General features: G+C 45.3%; 1 protein-coding gene across 12 annotated transcripts in view; it reads left to right on the forward strand.

Annotated features, from left to right (window-relative positions):
• Positions 1 to 20,751, forward strand: part of lama2 (laminin, alpha 2) — a 143,707-nt gene that overhangs the window by 40,998 nt on the left and 81,958 nt on the right. For all 12 annotated transcript variants that reach the window (XM_082976824.1, XM_082976827.1, XM_082976825.1 and 9 more), the window contains exons 12-13: positions 2,047 to 2,223; positions 16,122 to 16,223. In XM_082976824.1, the coding sequence (XP_082832950.1) occupies positions 2,047 to 2,223; positions 16,122 to 16,223 (279 nt within the window). The remainder of the gene's footprint in view (positions 1 to 2,046; positions 2,224 to 16,121; positions 16,224 to 20,751) is intronic.

A 20,751-nucleotide genomic window follows, 5' to 3' on the forward strand; every position in this document is an offset into this window, starting at 1 on the left:
CCTAATGACCTCTACCTCTCTGTACCTCTCTCTATCCTAATGACCTGTACCTCTCTGTACCTCTCTCTATCCTAATGACCTGTACCTCTCTGTACCTCTCCATCCTAATGACCTGTACATCTCTGTACCTCTCCATCCTAATGACCTGTACCTCTCTACATTTACATTTACATTTAAGTCATTTAGCAGACACTCTTATCCAGAGCGACTTACAAATCTCTATCCTAATGACCTGTACCTCTCTGTACCTCTCCATCCTAATGACCTCTACCTCTCTGTACCTCTCCATCCTAATGACCTGTACCTCTCTGTACCTCTCTCTATCCTAATGACCTGTACCTCTCTGTACCTCTCCATCCTAATGACCTCTACCTCTCTGTACCTCTCTCTATCCTAATGACCTGTACCTCTCTGTACCTCTCTCTATCCTAATGACCTGTACCTCTCTGTACCTCTCCATCCTAATGACCTCTACCTCTCTGTACCTCTCTCTATCCTAATGACCTGTACCTCTCTGTACCTCTCTCTATCCTAATGACCTGTACCTCTCTGTACCTCTCCATCCTAATGACCTGTACCTCTCTGTACCTCTCTCTATCCTAATGACCTGTACCTCTCTGTACCTCTCCATCCTAATGACCTGTACCTCTCTGTACCTCTCTCTATCCTAATGACCTGTACCTCTCTGTACCTCTCTCTATCCTAATGACCTGTACCTCTCTGTACCTCTCCATCCTAATGACCTCTACCTCTCTGTACCTCTCTCCATCCTAATGACCTGTACCTCTCTGTACCTCTCTCCATCCTAATGACCTGTACCTCTCTGTACCTCTCTCCATCCTAATGACCTGTACTTCTGTACCTACCTCCATCCTAATGACCTCTACCTCTCTGTAACTCTCTCCATCCTAATGACCTGTACCTCTCTATCCTAATGACCTGTACCTCTCTGTACCTCTCTCCATCCTAATGAGCTCTACCTCTCTGTACCTCTCTCCATCCTAATGACCTGTACCTCTCTGTACCTCTCTCCATCCTAATGAGCTCTACCTCTCTGTACCTCTCTCCATCCTAATGAGCTCTACCTATCTGTACCTCTCTCTGTCCTAATGACAGGCCTCTTAGGCCACCTGCTCTATCAGCCTGCCATACCCACAACCAAACCCACACACACACCGACACCCACACACACACACCCACACACACACACGCACGCACGCACACACACACACACCGACACCCACACACCCACAAACGCACGCACACACACACACACACACACACACACACACACACACACACACACACACACACACACACACACACACACACACACACACACACACACACACAAGGTTATTGTAAAAAACATGAGGAAAAGGCACTTTATTCCACATTTGAGGATATTCACTTGGCAGATCTATTGAAAAAAAATGAGAGCGAATAGAAAAAAAACAAACATGATCATAGCCTGGCAAGGGGAAGCGTCTGTCGTATAAATCGCAGGCTTCCAGACAAGAGTGTTCATTGTGATTTAAGGAAGAGGGAAGCCGAGTGGTGTCAAACCATGATGTATTTTCCTCTGCCTCACACATAAAGAATATAAATCACCCAAAAATATCTCAACCAAAATCTGACTGTGGAATATGTTTTTCGATACTTATCTCGACCCAGGAAGAGTCGTCTCTGTGTTCATTGGAGGGGAAAAAATAGCAAATGAGTGTTTTGGGATTGTCACAATTTTAAGAACAGTTGATGGCAATATGTAGGCAACACTGCATGGTAAAACCAGAAGCAGAATATCTCAATATTTGAAGGGACAAATAACAAATCAAATAACATTTTATTTAGTAAACAACAGGTGTAGACTAACAGTGAAATGCGTACTAACGAGCCCTTCCCAACAATGCAGAGAGAAAAAAATCCTCCATCATAAGGGCTACATAACACTGCCATAACAAGGACATATCATAATGTCATAAACAGTGAGACGCTTTCTGCATGCATTGATAGAATCAAACCCATATGCTATGTGTTTCTGTTCAGGAGACATCCATGGCCGGCTGGTCCCTCACAGCAGAGGATGGGGAGGGGAAGGTGTGGCCCGCCGCCAGCAGAGACAGAGACAGGTCCCAGACACTCAGGATCGATAACCAGGAAGCCAGGAGACACCTTCCTGCTATCTACTACTGGAGCGCACCTGGAGAGTACCTGGGCAACAAGGTCAGCACACAACAGCCCTCTTTATCACACACACACACCACACCACATACACACACAACTATTGTTCAGTCTTAAGTTTGACAATTGATTCGTTTCTTCCCTCTTCTCCTCATAGCCTTTGCATGCCTTCCCATCCCATTGTCTCTAACTCATTCTATTCCCCTCACTGCATTCTGGGGGAAAGCAATGCTTCGCTCCATGAACTCTGTAATAATATGTTTTTCTCTTACAAACGTCTTCAGGCATGACGATTTACTCTGCTCTCCCTAATGTCAAATAGGCACATCACATCATTATGAGCTTTATATAGGGATCCACAATAGGGAACTAATGTATGTTTGTGTGTGTGTGTGTGTGTGTGTGTGTGTGTGTGTGTGTGTGTGTGTGTGTGTGTGTGTGTGTGTGTGTGTGTGTGTGTGTGTGTGGCAGTCAAGCAGGATTTCAGTAAAAGGATCAGACACTGAAGCAGAGAATTCTCTCATGCTAACGTGACGCTCAAAGCCCAACACAATTACTCCTGTATGTCCGTGGTGCCATGTTTCATCTCATGAATTATCACCATTGTGACATGCATTAAAAGTGACAGCCTCGTTTCTAATGAAAAAGAGAAATGGTTACATTTCGCTCCAGTTCCTACCAGGGTTTATGACTGCACACGGGTCTCGTTCTTTCGGGCTTTATGTTTGCTTTATGTATCTGGGGGAGGCTTGTTGCTGTTTACTATGTCCTTCCCTCTCCAAATAGAGTTAAAATCAAATCAAATCAAATTTTATTTCTCACATGAGCCGAATACAACAGGTGTAGTAGACCTTACAGTGAAATGCTTAATTACAAGCCCTTAATCAACAATGCAGTTTTAAGAAAATATGAACAACAAAAAAATAAGAGAAGAATAACAAATAAGTAAAGAGCAGCAGTAAATAACAATAGCGGGGCTGTATACAGGGGGTACCGGTACAGAGTCAATGTCAATGTGCTGAGGTAATTGAGGTAATATGTACATGTAGGTAGAGTTATTAAAGTGACTATGCATAGATAATAACAGAGAGCAGCAGCAGCGTTCCAGATGGGGTAGCCATTTGATTAGCTGTTCACGAGTCTTATGGTTTGGGGGTAGAAGCTATTTTTAGGAGCCTTTTGGACCTAGACTTGGCGCTCCAGTACCGCTTGCCGTGCTGTAGCAGAGAGAACAGTCTTTGACTAGGTTGGCTGGAGTCTTTTCATATTTTTAGGACCTTCCTCTGACACCGCCTGGTATAGAGGTCCTGGATGACAGGAAACTTGGCCCTGGTGATGTACTGATACTCTACCTCAGGCGAGAAAAACCTTGAGACTTCCTTCGATATCGTGCACCAGCTGTTGTTCACATATATGCATAGCCACCCGCCCCATGTCTTACCAGAGGCTACTGCTCTGCCCTGCCGACGGAGTTCATAACCCGCCAGCTGTATGTTCTTAATGTTGTCGTTCAGCCACGACTCGGTGAAACATAAGATATTACAGTTTTTAATGTCCCGTTGGTAGGATATACATGCAGGATGGAAGGCAAGGGCAGATTAGCCACTTGTCGTCTGATCCTCGCAAGGCACCCTGATCTTTTCCACAAAACCTCAGTTTCCTTCTCCAGCGAATCACGGGGATCTGGGCCTGGTCGGGAGTCTGTAGTAGTATATCCCTCCCGTCCTACTCATTGAAGAAGAACTCTTTGTCCAGTTTGAGGTGAGCAATCACAGTTCTGGTGTCCAGAATCTCTTTTTGGTCATAAGAGACCGTAGAAGCAATATTATGTACAAAACAAGTTACGAACAACGCGAAAAAACAAACAAAATAACATGGTTGGTTAAGAGCCGATAAGACGGCAGCCCTCCCCTCTGGCGCCATCGTAAACTCACTCAGTTTGTATCATTGTTGAGTAAGAGTTCTTGAGATTCAGGTAAAACAGATCAGATTACCACCACACAAGAATTAGAATGAAGTTAACACAATGTTGTCATGGTTCCTCCTGGCACCAGAGGGTGGTAGAGTCCGACCTAGAGACTTTTATTGGACTCAGGTGTGTCTTATTATTTCATGATTGTGTCTCTGTTAAAAGAGGTGTGTTTTCTGTAGTCTTTTTCAGAAGCTTGAATTGTTTACCGTGTGCGATGCTTTCCTGAGTGACTTTTCGAGACGTAGTGTTTGTTGTTTTTTCAAGTGTACTGTGATCCTGCGGCTACTGTATCTCAGTAAAGTATTATGTTTATCCTTAACCACTGATTCCTTGTCTGGTCTCTTCTCTGCACCTGGGTCCAACCTTACCACGTCACAGCAAGCTTCTGCCACAACATGGACCCAGCAGACATCACCCATATCCTGAATGTGGTAGCCCACCAAGGAGCACTGTTAGGATGACAGCAAGAACAGCTTTCCCAAATCTCCGAGACCCTTCGGGCACTTGCCAAGTTCCTCCAACCATGGCACGCCCCCGACCCAGAAGGAGTCATTGCCCATGTCTCATCGCCCAGTGCTACAGATGTCGTTGTTGTTCATCCTGGGAACCTGCACCGGGAATCCAAGATCCCAGCCCCTGAACGGTATGATGGCCACCCGGGAGGATGCAAGGAGTTCCTCACCCAGTGTTCTCTGGTGTTTCCACTGGCTTCCAGTCGAAGCTCGCATCCGCTACAAGACCATGGTGCTTGCCTATGGAGCTGTGAGGGGAACGGCACCTCTGTACCTTCAGGCTCTGATCAGGCCCTACACCCAAACAAGGGCACTGCGTTCATCCACCTCTGGCCTGCTCGCCTCCCTACCTCTGAGGAAGCACAGTTCCCGCTCAGCCCAGTCAAAACTGTTCGCTGCTCTGGCACCCCAATGGTGGAACAAGCTCCCTCACGACGCCAGGACAGCAGAGTCAATCACCACCTTCCGGAGACACCTGAAACCCCACCTCTTTAAGGAATACCTGGGATAGGATAAAGTAATCCTTCTAACCCCCCCTTAAAAGATTTAGATGCACTATTGTAAAGTGGTTGTTCCACTGGATATTATAAGGTGAATGCACCAATTTGTAAGTCGCTCTGGATAAGAGCGTCTGCTAAATGACTTAAATGTAAATGTAAATGTTTGAGCTACAGTCCTCCTCGTTTCACACCGATCGGGCCATGATCGCCTACATCATCTCTCTACTCTCGGGCAAGGCCCTGGCGTGTGCAACAGTGGTGTGGGAACAGCAGCCACCATCTTGCAGATCCTTGAGTTCCGCACCCTTGCCGCCGAGAGTGGGTGGAATACGGAGGCACTGGTTACCGCTTTCCACCAGGGTCTGTCTAACTCCATCAAAGATGAACTGACCGCTCGGGAACTGGGAGAGGACCTTGAGTCCCTGATTGACAACCGCATCCGGGAATGGGTGAGACAATGCCCTTTTGACACCATTCCAGCATTCCGGTTTCTGAAACACACCAAGCACACCGAGCCCAGTATGGAGGATCCCATGCAGCTGGGTTGCACACGTCTGAGCCCACCAGAGCATGACAGGTGAATGCGCGAAGGCTGCTGCTCGCTAGGACAGGGGGAGACCCTGACGAGCTGTGCAGTTACCTCCCGGCTACCCAATCACTATCTGTTACTACCCGCAACCCTCCACTGGGACAACCGTCAGCACCAGGTTCCAGCTTTTGTGGACTCCGGGGCCGCGGATAATTTCATTGATCAAGACTTTGCCAGAGAGTTACAGATCCCCTGTGTGACATGTCCAATCCCTCTGCAGATTCAAGCCCTCGATGGACGCCCCATTAGCTCCGGTCAGGTGGAATATCAGAACAAGCCCATTCTACTGCAGGTTGGGGTGAAACACTCTGAGACTCTTAGTTTTCTGTTGATCACTGCTCCCGGGTACCTAGGGTACCCCTGGCTAGCGCTACATTACCCACTAGTTTCCTGGTCCATGGGACACCTACTAGACTGGGGTAAGGACTGCCAGACTAAATGTCTAAGGCCCCCACCAAGAGCCTCGCCGTTTCCTCCTGCATCCATTGAAGACCAAGACTTTTCCACTCTCCCTCCCGAATACTTTGACCTCCAGGAGGCTTTCAGTAAGAGGCAGGCCGCCACCCTTCCCCCTCATCGTCCTTATGACTGTGCCATAGAACTCCTACCTGGTACCACCCCTCCCTGGGGTCGTCTGTACTCCCGACCCCAGAAGCAGCAGTCATGGACAATTACATCAGGGAGTCGCTGGAGGCAGGTTTCATTCACCCCTCTACATCCCCTGCTGGTGCAGTCTTCTTCTTCATGGGTAAGAAGGATGGAAGCCTGTATCCCTGCATCGATTACAGAGGGCTGAACCAGATTACAATCAAGAATCATTACCCCCTACCCCTGATGTCCTCCGCATTGGAGTTGGTCCAAGGGGCCCAATTCTTCACCAAACTGGACCTCCTCAACGCTTACAATCTGGTGACAATCAGAGAGGGAGATGAGTGGAAGACTGCCTATAACACCCCTAGTGGCCACTATGAGTATTTAGTCATACCCTTCGGATTATCAAACTCACCAGCAGTCTTTCAAGCATTGGTCAATGACATCCTTAGGGATATGTTGAATCAGTTCGTCTTTGTTTACCTCGACAACATCTTGATCTTCTCCAAGACCCTTCTGGAACACATAATGCACATCCGCCAAGTCCTGAGAAGCCTCCTGCAGAATCAACTATATGTCAAGATAGAGAAGTGTGAGTTCCTCGTATCCAAGGTTTACTTCCTGGGTCACATTATCTCTACCGCAGGCATGTGTACCCCGTAAAGATTGAGGCGGTCGCGACTGGCCCCGTCCCACCTCACTCAAGCAGGTCCAGCTATTCCTCGGGTTTGCCAATTTTTACAGGTGTTTTATACGCAACTTTGGTGCATTTTTACATTTTTTACATTTTTAGTCATTTAGCAGACGCTCTTATCCAGAGCGACTTACAGTAGTGAATGCATACATTTCATTTTTTTCATTCCATACATTTTTTTTCTTCGTACTTGGCCCCCCGTGGGAATCGAACCCACAACCCTGGCGTTGCAAACACCATGCTCTACCAACTGAGCTACAGGGAAGGCCGGTGCGGTGGCAGCGGTGGCAGCACCTCTCACGGTCCTGACCCGCAAGTCCCAGACCCGTTTTTGCTGGACCCCCAAGGCTGACAGGGCATTCATGGAGCTCAAGGTACATTTCACCTCTGGACCCATCCTCGTTCATCCTGATCCAACTCGTCCCTTTGTGGTGGAGGTGGATTCCTCAGACACCGGAGCAAGGGCGGTCCTTTCACAGCGGAACGAGGAGGACAAGAAACTGAACCCATGTGCCTTTCTCTCCAAGTGGTTCTCACTAGCGAAACGCAACTACGATGTAGTCAACCAGGAGCTCTTGGGAGTTAAGTGGGCTCTTGAGGGGTAGAGACACTGTTTGGAGGGGGCACCTCATCCTTTCGTGATCTGGACGGACCATAAGAATTTGGTCTCCATTCAAGAAGCCAAGAGGTTGAAAGCTCGCAGGCTAGGTGGGCTCTGTTTTTTAACAGGTTTCAATTTCACACTGGCCTATCACCCGGGATCCAAGAATCAGAAGGCAGACGCCCTGATGGAGGATGTGAGATCCTTTGATGTGGCCTGTTCCATCTGTGCCCAAAGCAGGTCTTCACTTCAGCGACTGGCCGAGTTGCTCCAACCTCTGCTCATCCCCAGCCGGCCCTGGTCTCATCTGTCTGTAAACTTTATCACAGGCTTACCTCCATCTCATAGGCTTACCACTATCCTGGTGGTCATCAATCGGTTCTCCAAGGCAGCCCATTTCTTCGCCTTACCCAAGTTGCCTTCAGCGAAGGATGCCGCTGATCTCATGATTATCCATGTCTTTTGACTACACTGACTTCCCCAGGACATTGTCTCAAATCGTGGGCCCCAGTTCCACGCACGGTATTGGAAGGCCTTCTGTTCCCTGTTGGGGGCATCGGTGAGTCTCTCCTCGGGGTTCCACCCTCAATCGAATGGGAAAACTAAGTGGGCCAACCAGGAGCTGGAGAAGTTCCTCTACTGCTTGGTCTCCACTCAGGCCAGTAACTGGAGTAAGTTCCTCGTCTGTGCGGAGTCTGCTCATAACACACTACCGAACTCATCCACTGGACTGTCGTGGTTTGAGTGTCATTCCGGGTTCTCCCCCCCTGTTTCCTAAACAAGAGGCCATCAGCCGAGGCGTTCATTTGACGATGTCGCCGCACCTGGATCAGAGCATGATCCTCCTTGCTCCGCTCCTCTGCCCGACACCAACATCAGACAAACCGGCAACGAAGACCACTTCGGCTCCTCCGATCGGGTCAACGGGTGTGGCTTTCCACCCTTGATCTTCCCTTAACAGAGGATTTGCGGAGGCTCGCTCCTCGCTACATAGGACCATTCAAGATGGTCGCATCAACCCGGTCTCCTATCATCTCCAGCTTCCCAGGTCAATGAGGGTCTGTCCATCCTTTCATGTCTCCCATCTCAAGCTGGTAAGGACCAGTCCATTCTCTCCCCCCACACCTGCTCCTCTGCCCCCTCAACTTGTGGATGGCTGCCTGACCTACATGGTCCGGCATCTGTTGGAGGCTCGTCGGGTCCGATAGACCCTGTAGTACCTGGTGGACTGGGAGGGCTACGGTCCCAAGGAGAGGGCGTGGGTGCCTGCCCGGGACATCCTGGATCCGGGTCTTTGTTAGAGACGTCAAACAACTACGTGGTGGTCGTCATGGCTCTGCGGCTGGAGCCGCTCCTAGAGGGGGGATACTGTCATGGTTCCTTCTGGCACCAGAGGGCGACAGAGACTGCCCTAGAGACTTTTATTGGACTCAGGTGTGTCTTATTATTTCATGATTGTTTCCCTGTTAGGAGAGGTGTGTTTATGTGGTCCTTTGCAGAAGCTTGAATTGTTTACCGTGTGTGTTCAATTCCTACGTGATTTTTCGAGACTTTTGTGTTTGCTGTTTTTTCAAGTGTACTATGATCCTGCGACTACCGTATCTCAGTAAAGTATTATGTTTATCTTTAACCACTGATTCCTCGTCTGGTCGCTTCTCTGCATCTGGGTCCAAACTTACCACGTCACAAATATAGCCCCCATAAAAAAATGTGTACAGCTGTATATTCACTTGTTTGACATATCAGTGAAAAAAAATCTTAATTGCGGCCTATTCCTTTAACTTCTAGAACTGATTCTTGACCACGTATATCCTGCTTCTCCATTTAACAGGGGATGTGGTGACAGATTTACAGGAGATAATAAAACCCATAAACCTGCAAACAAATCTCAAATTAACTTTCTTAGACAGAAATCTCCACGTGTTGATTGACTATTGCCCTTGTGCCGAGGGCTGCCTCCTTGCCTTCCCTGGCCAAGCAAAGTGAAAGGAATAGCACCAATTACTGCGGCTGCCTCTTCACTGAGTTGTGACCTATCATGGGTAATAGACTATTATGATGATAAATGAACCCATCTCGGTAGCGCTTGCCTGAGTACACACTTCAGCACTTTCTCCCAGTGAGGAGCGGGGGCCATTACCCCTCGCCTTCAGATTGACAAGGCCGACGGAGCGCCGAGTGCCCAAGAGAATATGCATGGGTGGGTGCCAATGATTGTTTTACCCATATGAATGTATTTATTTACTGTGTGTGTATTTATGTGTGGCTTCATTTGTGGGCTGGGCCCCCTGTACGAGGTGGTCTTCACTGGGGACCTATAGACTAGAGACTGAGCGCCACATCTAGGATTCTAACAGAGCTCTGAGTAGACACTGTTATACTGTGCTCCTCTGTCCCACTTGACAGTAGAGAGGAGGATATTCAGCCATTTCTAGCCTGTCCCAGACTGCAGCTCCAGACTGCATGCTGTGGCTAACACACCGTGATCGTCCCTCTAGTCCCTCTATTCCCTCCACACTGCAGGGGCAGAGGCTGCAGGGCACAAACGGCCCCATTTCCAGGCTCTGCCACTTAAATGTCTGATGAACTGCAACAAGGAAGCCTCCAAAGCTGCCTGCTCATTCAGCAGATACTGGAGCTTTTTTCATAAGTGGATCGTCTTTTGTTTGTTGGTTTGTTTGTTTTAAAGAAGTTTTTTTTTTAGAACAGAACTCTATAAATGTGTGGGTTGCTTAGAAACAAGATGTGTGCTTGCTTATACAGTACTTGCCAATTATTGTAATGATACTCCAACTGTTTTAGTAAATTGCTTAGTTCTTCTGATCTACATCTACCCCAAATACTTTAGAAAAACATGGCGGAAATGTTTCCATAAAGCACAGTAACCCAAACAAATGGTATTGGTTACAGATGGACAAACAAGTAGGGAAATTCTTGTAGCTTTTGAGTCAGCAAATAGTCTCCGCCCCAGATCTTTTCACTTTGGACTGTCTCATTGGGGCCAGTTAAAGTGTTCCCCAGATGCCCGTGTTTCCAAGCCCTAGTTTTGGACCATCACCCACTATGCACAAACAAAACAGGACCCCATATTGGAGGCAGTCAGAGGATCTGAGCAGAGCCCCCTCTTTGCATTCCTGTGGGTGGCCGGTGGGAAAACACACATTGATGCCTCCTGGATATTAATGTCAACAGAGCCAGAGCTCGTAATGGGGGAACAGATGTCAGGATCTATTGGTTCCCGGGGTCACGGTGCGACTCTTCCCGGGGTCACGGTGCGACTCTTCCCGGGGTCACGGTGCGATTCTTGTTTTCAGAAGCCCAGCGGAAGGTTGGATGGTCTGTTGTTCATTTCCTGAAAGATGGACCCTGATTACCCCCTCCTCTGTTTTTGTCTCTCCCGCTCTCTCTCTCCATCTTTGTCTGGGCATATTTGGTGTGGGATGGCTGGCAACTCTGGCTCTCTGTCTCTGTTCTAACACGGCCTCCCCTGTGATGTATAAAAGTGGATCCGAACCCAAAGTCCTCTCTTCGCAGTGCTCTCTTTATTTGTCCTGTAACTCAATCTGTCCTCGTGTAGCAAAATACACTTTATTATGGTTGTTCAGAATCAGCCACTGTGCTCCAGTAGGATTGTGAGATATACGATTGTATCTTAGGAGCTCTTGTTATGTATCCCAGACAAAAAGATCCTACTGCGACATGGATGGTTTATTGATGTGAGTCTCCTGTTGTGTGTTTCTGACGCTATTTACAGGAGGATTAGAACTTTGCCACGAGTGGTGTGCTGACGCATGCTGTTGCTCCTTAACAAAAGGTTTGATTTCCCCTGCTCCTCCCACCCACAATGCACTTTACCAGACCAGCCCCTTTGTTCCACAGAGGGTGAAGTGTTCTCAATGTGAATTGGATTTATGTGAGGAAAGACTTTGTCATGATATTATAATAGGACCTGCACCCTGTACAGGACTCACTTTAGCCCTTGTTTATAGAAACAAATAAGGCTTTATCTCAACCCTTCTCCAGAACCCCATGCTTAGGTACAATAGTAACATTTTATATCTATGTTGGTTGTCTGCCTAGCTATGCATGAATTATATCCTAAATGGAAAGACATCAGCGATGCCAAAACCAATGGTTTGACAACACTAATGAATAGATATTGTGCTTTGGTGCTGCTGTAGTGAGCTCTGGGTCTGGTGTATGTAGCTCCCTGCTGTGGCTGGTCTTCTAGCCAGGGTGTTGATGGTGATTTTATTTATTTATTTATTTAACTAGGCAAGTCAGTTAAGAACAAATTATTTACAATGACGGCGTACCCCGGTCAAACCCTAACCTGGGCCAATTGTGCGCCGCCCTATGGGACTCCCAATCACGACCAGTTGTCTGTAGTGACGCCTCTAGCACTGAGATGCAGTGCCTTAGGCCGCTGCGCCACTCGGGAGCCCCATAGGGGCTTGAAAGGCCTTCAGTTTCCCTGACCAGATGATCTAACCAGGAACAACACTGGTCCCTAGTTATATCCTATACAGGTCTCTTGGTCAGGGAAAACTCAGGGCCCCTCTGATAAGTGCTGAGAGGGAAGTGGTTTGCCCTCCAGGTCCAGTCTAGTCTTAGGTTCTCCCAGGTCAGATAACGGCAGGGCCTTTCATTCAACACAGCAAAGCCCCGAGAGCTCTCAGCAGGGGGCCAGGAGAGGAAAAGAGAGCAGCTCAATAACACCAAGATAAGAGGGCCCCTTTCTAGCAGGAAAAACACAACACACATCTCTGCTTTGTTTGGAGAGCTGGAGCCAGAGGAGAGAAGAAGAAGCAGAAAGAAAGAAAAACAAAGATACACAAATACAAAGGAGGTTAGGCTGTCCTGGATCCGAGAATGTGTGCTCAACTGTACAGACAAGACGCCCTACATTTTAGGAATGCAGTCATCATTGGAACAAAACACACTTGTGGCTGTGGCAAAGTAGGCATCCTAATCTTCAAGAGCACAGTGCCTGTAACTGTGTCCATCTTTAAGGATCTTTGTTTAAAAGCTGATTGTAATGCATCTGTCTAGTACAGCCTCGTCAGTATTACTGCCTGGCATGGGTAGTGTGTCCTGCTATAAAACCTGTCCCTTAACGATCATTACACACAGCTCGTAATGTCACTGAAGAGGAGTGGAGATTTGTTGTTGGTGTTGGGTCATTTCACACTTCACTGGGTTTTAAAGGGGACTCTAGATCATTTTAGCTAAGTATTATATCCAAGCTAAGTAATAATGCAATAACTCCTATAACCCTCACTATGCATGCAGACGTAATCTCGGTCCTTGTCTTTACATGCTATTAAACTGTAAAAGTGCATTTGATGGTGGTAAGACTTTCTGTTCTATGCAGTGCAAGTTATCATATACAGTCGCTATACACATACAGTTGAAGTCGGAAGTTTACATGCACTGAGGTTGGAGTCATTAAAACTCGTTTTTCAACCACGCCACAAATTTCTTGTTAACAAAATATAGTTTTGGCAAGTCGGTTAGGACATCTACTTTGTGCATGACACAAGTCATTTTTCCAACAATTGTTTACAGACAGATTATTTCACTTATAATTCACTGTATCACAATTCCAGTGGGTCAGAAGTTTACATACACTAAGTTGACTGTGCCTTTAAACAGCTTGGAAAATTCCAGAAAATTATGTAATGGCTTTAGATGCTTCTGATAGGCTAATTGACAACATTTGAGTCAATTGGAGGTGTACCTGTGGATGTATTTCATGGCTTACCTTCAAACTCAGTGCCTCTTTGCATGGCATCATAGGAAAATCTAAAGAAATCAGCCAAGACCTCAGAAGTTTTTTGTTGTTGACCTACACAAGTCTGGTTCATCCTTGGGAGCAGTTTCCGAACGCCTGAAGCTACCACATTCATCTGTACAAACAATAGTACGCAAGTATAAACACCATGGGACCATGCAGCCATCATACCGCTCAGGAAGGAGACGCATTCTGTCGCCTAGAGATGAACGTACTTTGGTGCGAAAGTGCAAATCAATCCCAGAACAACAGTAAAGGACCTTGTGACGATGCTGGAGGAAACAGGTACAAAAGTATCTATATCCACAGTAAAACGAGTCCTATATCGACATAACCTGAAAGGCCGCTCAGCAAGGAAGAAGCCACTGCTCCAAAACCACCATAAAAAGCCAGACTACGGTTTGCAACTGCACATGGGGACGAAGATCGTACTTTTTGGAGACATGTCCTCTGGTCTGACGAAACAAAAATAGAACTGTTTGGCCATAATGACCATCGTTATGTTTGAAGGAGAAAGGGGGAGGCTTGCAAGCCGAAGAACACCATCCCAACTGTGAAGCACGGGGGTGGCAGCATCGTGTTGTGGGGGTGCTTTGCTGCAGGAGGGACTGGTGCACTTCACAAAATAAATGGCATCATGAGGAAGGAAAATTAGGTGGATATAGTGAAACATCATCTCAAGACATCAGTCAGGAAGTTAAAGCTTGGTCGCAAATGGGTCTTCTAAATGGACAATGACCCCAAGCACCTTTGGCAGCCATTACAGCTGTGAATAATTTGGAATAAGATTCTACAAACTGCACAACTATTACGACAACATACAATTTATCCATTGTTTCTGTCAAAACTGCTCAAGCTCATAAAATTTGGTTGGGAATCATTGATGGACAGCAATATTCAATCCCTTTTTCTGATTTTCAAGCAAATTTAAACAGGACTGAGACTGGACCATTCAGGAAGGCTCAATACCTTTGGGAAGCCATTCTGGTGTGTCTTTGGCATTACATTTTGTGTAATTGTCTAGCTGAGAAATACAACTTTATCCCAGGGTTAGGTTTGCAGAAGTCTAAGGAGGGTTTTCCTCTAACTTTTTACATGGGCTTTTCTCATTTCAGATTTATTTTCATCCTTTCAGTCCCTGCCAATGACAAGCATACCCATAACAGGATTCTGCCACCACAATACTGGAAAATAAAGAGAGTTTTACTCTGTGTTTAGTTGTATTGGATTTGACCCAAACCAGTCGTTTTTAATTTAGGCCAAAATGTTAATTTATATGCCATGTCGTCTTGCAGTATTACTTAACAGCCTTGTTGCAAACAGAATGGATGTTTTGGAATGGATTTTTTAACACAGGCTTTTTTATTTTCACTTTGTCATGCAGGCCAGTAATATGGACTGAATGCAATGTTATTGATCCCTTTGTATTTTTAAGTATTGTGTTGGCAGCAGGATGTTATTGGTATGCTTGTCATTGACAAGGACTGGGGAGATTGTCAGGATGAAAATAAATCTGAAAGGAGCAAACCTCAGGTAAAAAGTTAGAGGAAAACCCTCCTTAGACTTCTGCAACCTAATTTCTGGGATATGACTAAGTAGTTAATCTGGGTGATTTTTCCACAAATAGACAGGTATTTTCCTTTCCATGGTAGCAAGATCGTATCTATTCTTTCGGGATATGAATACCAAGTATGTCCACTTCACCATCAGACCATTTTATTGGTAAAATACACAGTAATGTAACATTTGTATTTTTTGTGATACAATACGTAATATCATAATCATTATCATAATTTGGTTGTAATCCAGAGACATTAGAACATTATCTAGATCCTCTATGAGGCTGTGGAGGGATCAAAGTTGTGGATTTAAAAGAAAACATGAATCATCAGTGTACAATGACACTTTTGTTTTTAAGCCCTGGATTTCTAGCCCTTTGATAATATTGTTGGATATGATTTTTATAGCTAACATTTCAATGGCCATAATAAGTAGATATGCAGATAGTTGACAACCTTGTTTTACTCCACTTGACAGTATAATACTTTCTGAGAAGTAGCCATTATTTACTATTTTACACCTAGGGTTACTATACATAACTTTAACCCATTTTATAAGAGATTCTCCAAAATTGAAATATTCCAGGCATTTATACAGCATATAAATTCCAGTCGGCTATGAATACCAGGTCTGGTTTCTTGGATTTTTCGTTGTGTTCTATTGTTTCCAGTACTTGTTTAATATTATCTCAAATTATCGTCCATGTAAAAAACCTGTCTGATTAGGATGAATAATATCTGACAATAACTTTTTTATCCTATGAGCTATTTATTTGCTAGAATTTTTGCATCACAACACTATATGTTGCCCTAAGAGTTGTGGAAAGTTGGTATAATCTTATTCAAAATGATTCACAGCTGTAATTGCTGCCAAAGGTTCTTCCACCAAGTATTACCTCTGGGGTGTGAAGAAATACGCAATCAAGACATCTTTGTTTTCTATCTTTAATTTATTCAGAAAATGTTCTGTAATACTTTTTTTCACTTTGAAAATGTGGAGCAGGTTGTGTAGATCAGTAGAAAAAAATATGATTTATTTTACGGCGACAAAATTTGAAAACTCTGCAAGAGGTGTGTAAACTTTCACTGTGCACAGTAAATAAAATGTTGACTTCTGTTTGTTTACAGCTCCCAGCCTATGGAGGAAGTCTTGTCTATACAGTCTCGTATGATGCAGGGGAGAAAGACCAGGACATTAGGGTTAACTCTTCTCCTAATGTCATAATAGAGGTAAGTGCTAATAGCCTCATTATGGACACTATGCGATCACACGTGTTAAGTTAGGTGCCAACACAAACTCCTTCATAGAGCAAGTGCTCCCATAGAGAATGTTGTTCCAAGTCATGTTCAACCTGATTGGCCTAGACTGATCATGTGACATGTCCCTTTTCAGTTTCAAAGATCCTTTCAGCATTTTTTGAAGTTCACTCCAGACATGTCTGCATGCTATGTCTGGTTTCATTTAAAAAGTGGTTTGGCGCAAAGCAATGTGTTGTGGATAATCTGTGTGTGTGCATGTCTGTGTGTGTGTGTGTGTGTGTGTGTGTGTGTGTGTGGTGTGTGTGTGTGTGTGTGTGTGTGTGTGTGTGTGTGTCTGTGTGTGTGCCTATGCGTGCGTGTGGGCTCATAGTGTTTGACAGCATCTGGCTGTCATTAGCTGATCCTCCAAAAATGAACTCAGCTTAGTAGTACTACAGTCTTTTGTGTCCCATATGCGTTGTTTTACACATTCCTGCTGGTCCCCATGGCAGAGCTCTATCTATCTTTCTCACAGAGGGTATCTTTAAAAAATAATAATTATGAGGATAGATCAGCTATGAAACTAGGAGACAGTTTAGTCTATAAAATAACATTAGTTGCACATTTCTGATCCCCTTTATATTTATTTCCCAACACCACCCCTGGTTGGAGGACCAAGGGGAAACATAAAAATTCCATATATATACAGTACCAGTAAAACGTTTGGACACACCTACTCATTCCAGGAGTTTTCTTTAGTTTTATTATTTTCTACGTTGTAGAATAATAGTGAAGACATCAACACTTTGAAGTAACACATATGGAATCATGTAGTAACCAAAAAAGTGTTAAAGAAATCAAAATATAAATTAATACAAATAACATCAAAGTAGCCACCCTTTGCCTTGATGACAGCTTTGCACACTCTTGCCATTCTCTCAACCAGCTTCATGAGGTAGTCACCTGGAATGCATTTCAATTGACAGGTGTGCCCTGTTAATAGTTCATTTGTGGAATTTCTTTCCTTCTTAATGCGTTTGAGCCAATCAGTTGTGTTGTGACAAGGTAGGGGCGGTATAGAGAAGATAGTCCTATTTGGTAAAAACCCAAGTCTATATTATGGCAAGAACAGCTCAAATAAGCAAAGAGAAACATCATTACTTTAAGACATGAAGGTCAGTCAATCCAGAAGATTTCAAGAACTTTGAAAGTGCAAGTGCAGTCGCAAAAACCATCAAGCGCTATGATGAAACTGGCTCTCATGAGGACCACCAGAGGATAAGTTCATTAGAGTTAATCGCACCTCCGAAATTGCAGCCCAAATAAATGCTTCACTGAGTTCAAGTAGCAGACACATCTCAACATCAACTGTTCAGAGGAGACTGCATGAATCTGGCCTTCATGGTTGAATTGCTGCAAAAAAAACACTACTAAAGGACACCAATAATAAGAAGAGACTTGCTTAGCCCAAGAAACACGAGAAATGGACATGGAAATCTGTCCTTTGGTCTGATGAGTCCAAATTTGAGATGTTTGGTTCCAACCGCGGTGTCTTTGTGAGACGCAGAGTAGGTGAACGGATGATCTCTGCATGTGTGGTTCCCACCATGAAGCATGGAGGAGGAGGTGTGATGGTGTGGGGGTGCTTTGCTGGTGCCACTGTCAGTGACTTATTTAGAATTCAAGGCACACTTAACCAGCATGGCTACCACAGCATTCTGCAGTGATATGCCATCCCATCTGGTTTGCGCGTCATGGGACTATCATTTGTTTTTCAGCAGGACAATGACCCAAAACACACCTCCAGGCTGTGTAAGGCCTATTTGACCAAGAATGAGAGTGATGGAATGCTGCATCAGATGACCTGGCCTCCACAATCACCCGACCTCAACCCAATTGAGATGGTTTGGGATGAGTTGGACCGCAGAGTGAAAAGCAGCCAACAAGTGCTCAGCATATGTGGGAACTCATTCTACTGTTGGAAAAGCATTCCTCATGAAGCTGGTTGAGAGAATGGCAAGCGTGTGCAAAGATGTCGTCAAGACAAAAGGTGACTACTTTGAAGAATCTAAAATCTAAAATCTATTATAATGTGTTTAACACTTTTTTTGGTTACTGCATGATTCCATATGTGTTATTTCATAGTTTAGATGTAGAAAATAGCAAAAATGAAGAAAAACCCTTGAATGAGTAGGTGTGTCCAAACTATTACTGGTACTGGTACTGTAATACAGTATAGCCTTCTCCAATTTGTACTGGACTCCAAGTGCATCGTCAAATCAACCAATCCATCTAATATTAATTCCACCCCTCAGATGTCCAAAGACTACCCATCCTTCCCAGTACACCACCATTTACTATTTCCTTTGAAATATACTGCTCAAAAAAATAAAGGGAACACTTAAACAACACATCCTAGATCTGAATGAAAGAAATAATCTTATTAAATACTTTTTTCTTTACATAGTTGAATGTGCTGACAACAAAATCACACAAAAATAATCAATGGAAATCCAATTTATCAACCCATGGAGGTCTGGATTTGGAAAACCACACTACAGGCTGATCCAACTTTGATGTAATGTCCTTAAAACAAGTCAAAATGAGGCTCAGTAGTGTGTGTGGCCTCCACGTGCCTGTATGACCTCCCTACAACGCCTGGGCATGCTCCTGATGAGGTGGCGGATGGTCTCCTGAGGGATCTCCTCCCAGACCTGGACTAAAGCATCCGCCAACTCCTGGACAGTCTGTGGTGCAACGTGGCGTTGGTGGATGGAGCGAGACATGATGTCCCAGATGTGCTCGATTGGATTCAGGTCTGGGGAACGGGCGGGCCAGTCCATAGCATCAATGCCTTCCTCTTGCAGGAACTGCTGACACATTCCAGCCACATGAGGTCTAGCATTGTCTTGCATTAGCAGGAACCCAGGGCCAACCGCACCAGCATATGGTCTCACAAGGGGTCTGAGGATCTCATCTTGGTACCTAATGGCAGTCAGGCTACCTCTGGCGAGCACATGGAGGGCTGTGCGGCCCCCCAAAGAAATGCACCCCACACCGTGACTGACCCACCGCCAAACCGGTCATGCTGGAGGATGTTGCAGGCAGCAGAACGTTCTCCACGGCGTCTCCAGACTCTGTCACGTCTGTCACGTGCTCAGTGTGAACCTGCTTTCATCTGTGAAGAGCACAGGGCGCCAGTGGCGAATTTGCCAATGTTGGTGTTCTGTGGCAAATGCCAAACGTCCTGCACGGTGTTGGGCTGTAAGCACAACCCCCACCTGTGGACGTCGGGCCCTCATACCACCCTCATGGAGTCTGTTTCTGACTGTTTGAGCAGACACATGCACATTTGTGGCCTGCTGGAGGTCATTTTGCAGGGCTCTGGCAGTGCTTCTCCTGCTCCTCCTTGCACAAAGGCGGAGGTAGCGGTCCTGCTGCTGGGTTGTTGCCCTCCTACGGCCTCCTCCACGTCTCCTGATGTACTGGCCTGTCTCCTGGTAGCGCCTCCATGCTCTGGACACTACGCTGACAGACACAGCAAACCTTCTTGCCACAGCTCGCATTGATGTGCCATCCTGGATGAGCTGCACTACCTGAGCCACTTGTGTGGGTTGTAGACTCCGTCTCATGCTACCACTAGAGTGAAAGCACCGCCAACATTCAAAAGTGACCAAAACATCAGCCAGGAAGCATAGGAACTGAGAAGTGGTCTGTGGTCCCAACCTGCAGAACCACTCCTTTATTGGGGGTGTCTTGCTAATTGCCTATAATTTCCACCGGTTGTCTATTCCATTTGCACAACAGCATGTGAAATTTATTGTCAATCAGTGTTGCTTCCTAAGTGGACAGTTTGATTTCACAGAAGTGTGATTGACTTGGAGTTACATTGTGTTGTTTAAGTGTTCCCTTTATTTTATGGAGCAGTGTACATTATTCTATTTTAGTGTGATGTCTCAAAAGGGCCTTGAGCCTCTCTATTTGTACAATTTCTACCAAGTTTACCCTAAAAATAAATACTTTACCTAGGAGTATAATCATATTTCCCATTTGTAGGTCCATCTGAACACAGACATTATGACTCAATAACTACTCCTGGACCTGACTCCAAAAGTGAGCTACCGAAGTGCAGTACCAAAAGAAATGATCTATTGATTCTGTTTCTTCGTTGCAGAGTCTGTACAGGGCTGACTGTTCAATGCCCCATTTATTCAGCATTCTTTTTGTGAATATAATTGTATATAATTGTTTAAATTGAAATGAACGGATTGATGCGTCAACTGTTGTTTTGTATATCAGTTCATAAACTGGTTGCCATGGTATTGGGACATAAAAAAAATCTGTTCCCAACTTCCCAACCTGTCAAACCTCTCAACCTTAAGTGAAATTGGTACATTTTATGATTTATGCTAGTTATTTTAAGCCATGAATGGTTTTTGATTGGCAGCAGTTTTAACAATTCAAACTCATGTTCATTAGATAAATATGCCCATTTAACTGGTTTGCCATTCCAGACAAA

This window comes from Salmo salar, chromosome 06, assembly GCF_965601325.2.
Source record: "Salmo salar chromosome 06, fSalSal1, whole genome shotgun sequence".
In the NCBI taxonomy this organism is placed as follows: Eukaryota; Metazoa; Chordata; class Actinopteri; order Salmoniformes; family Salmonidae; genus Salmo; species Salmo salar.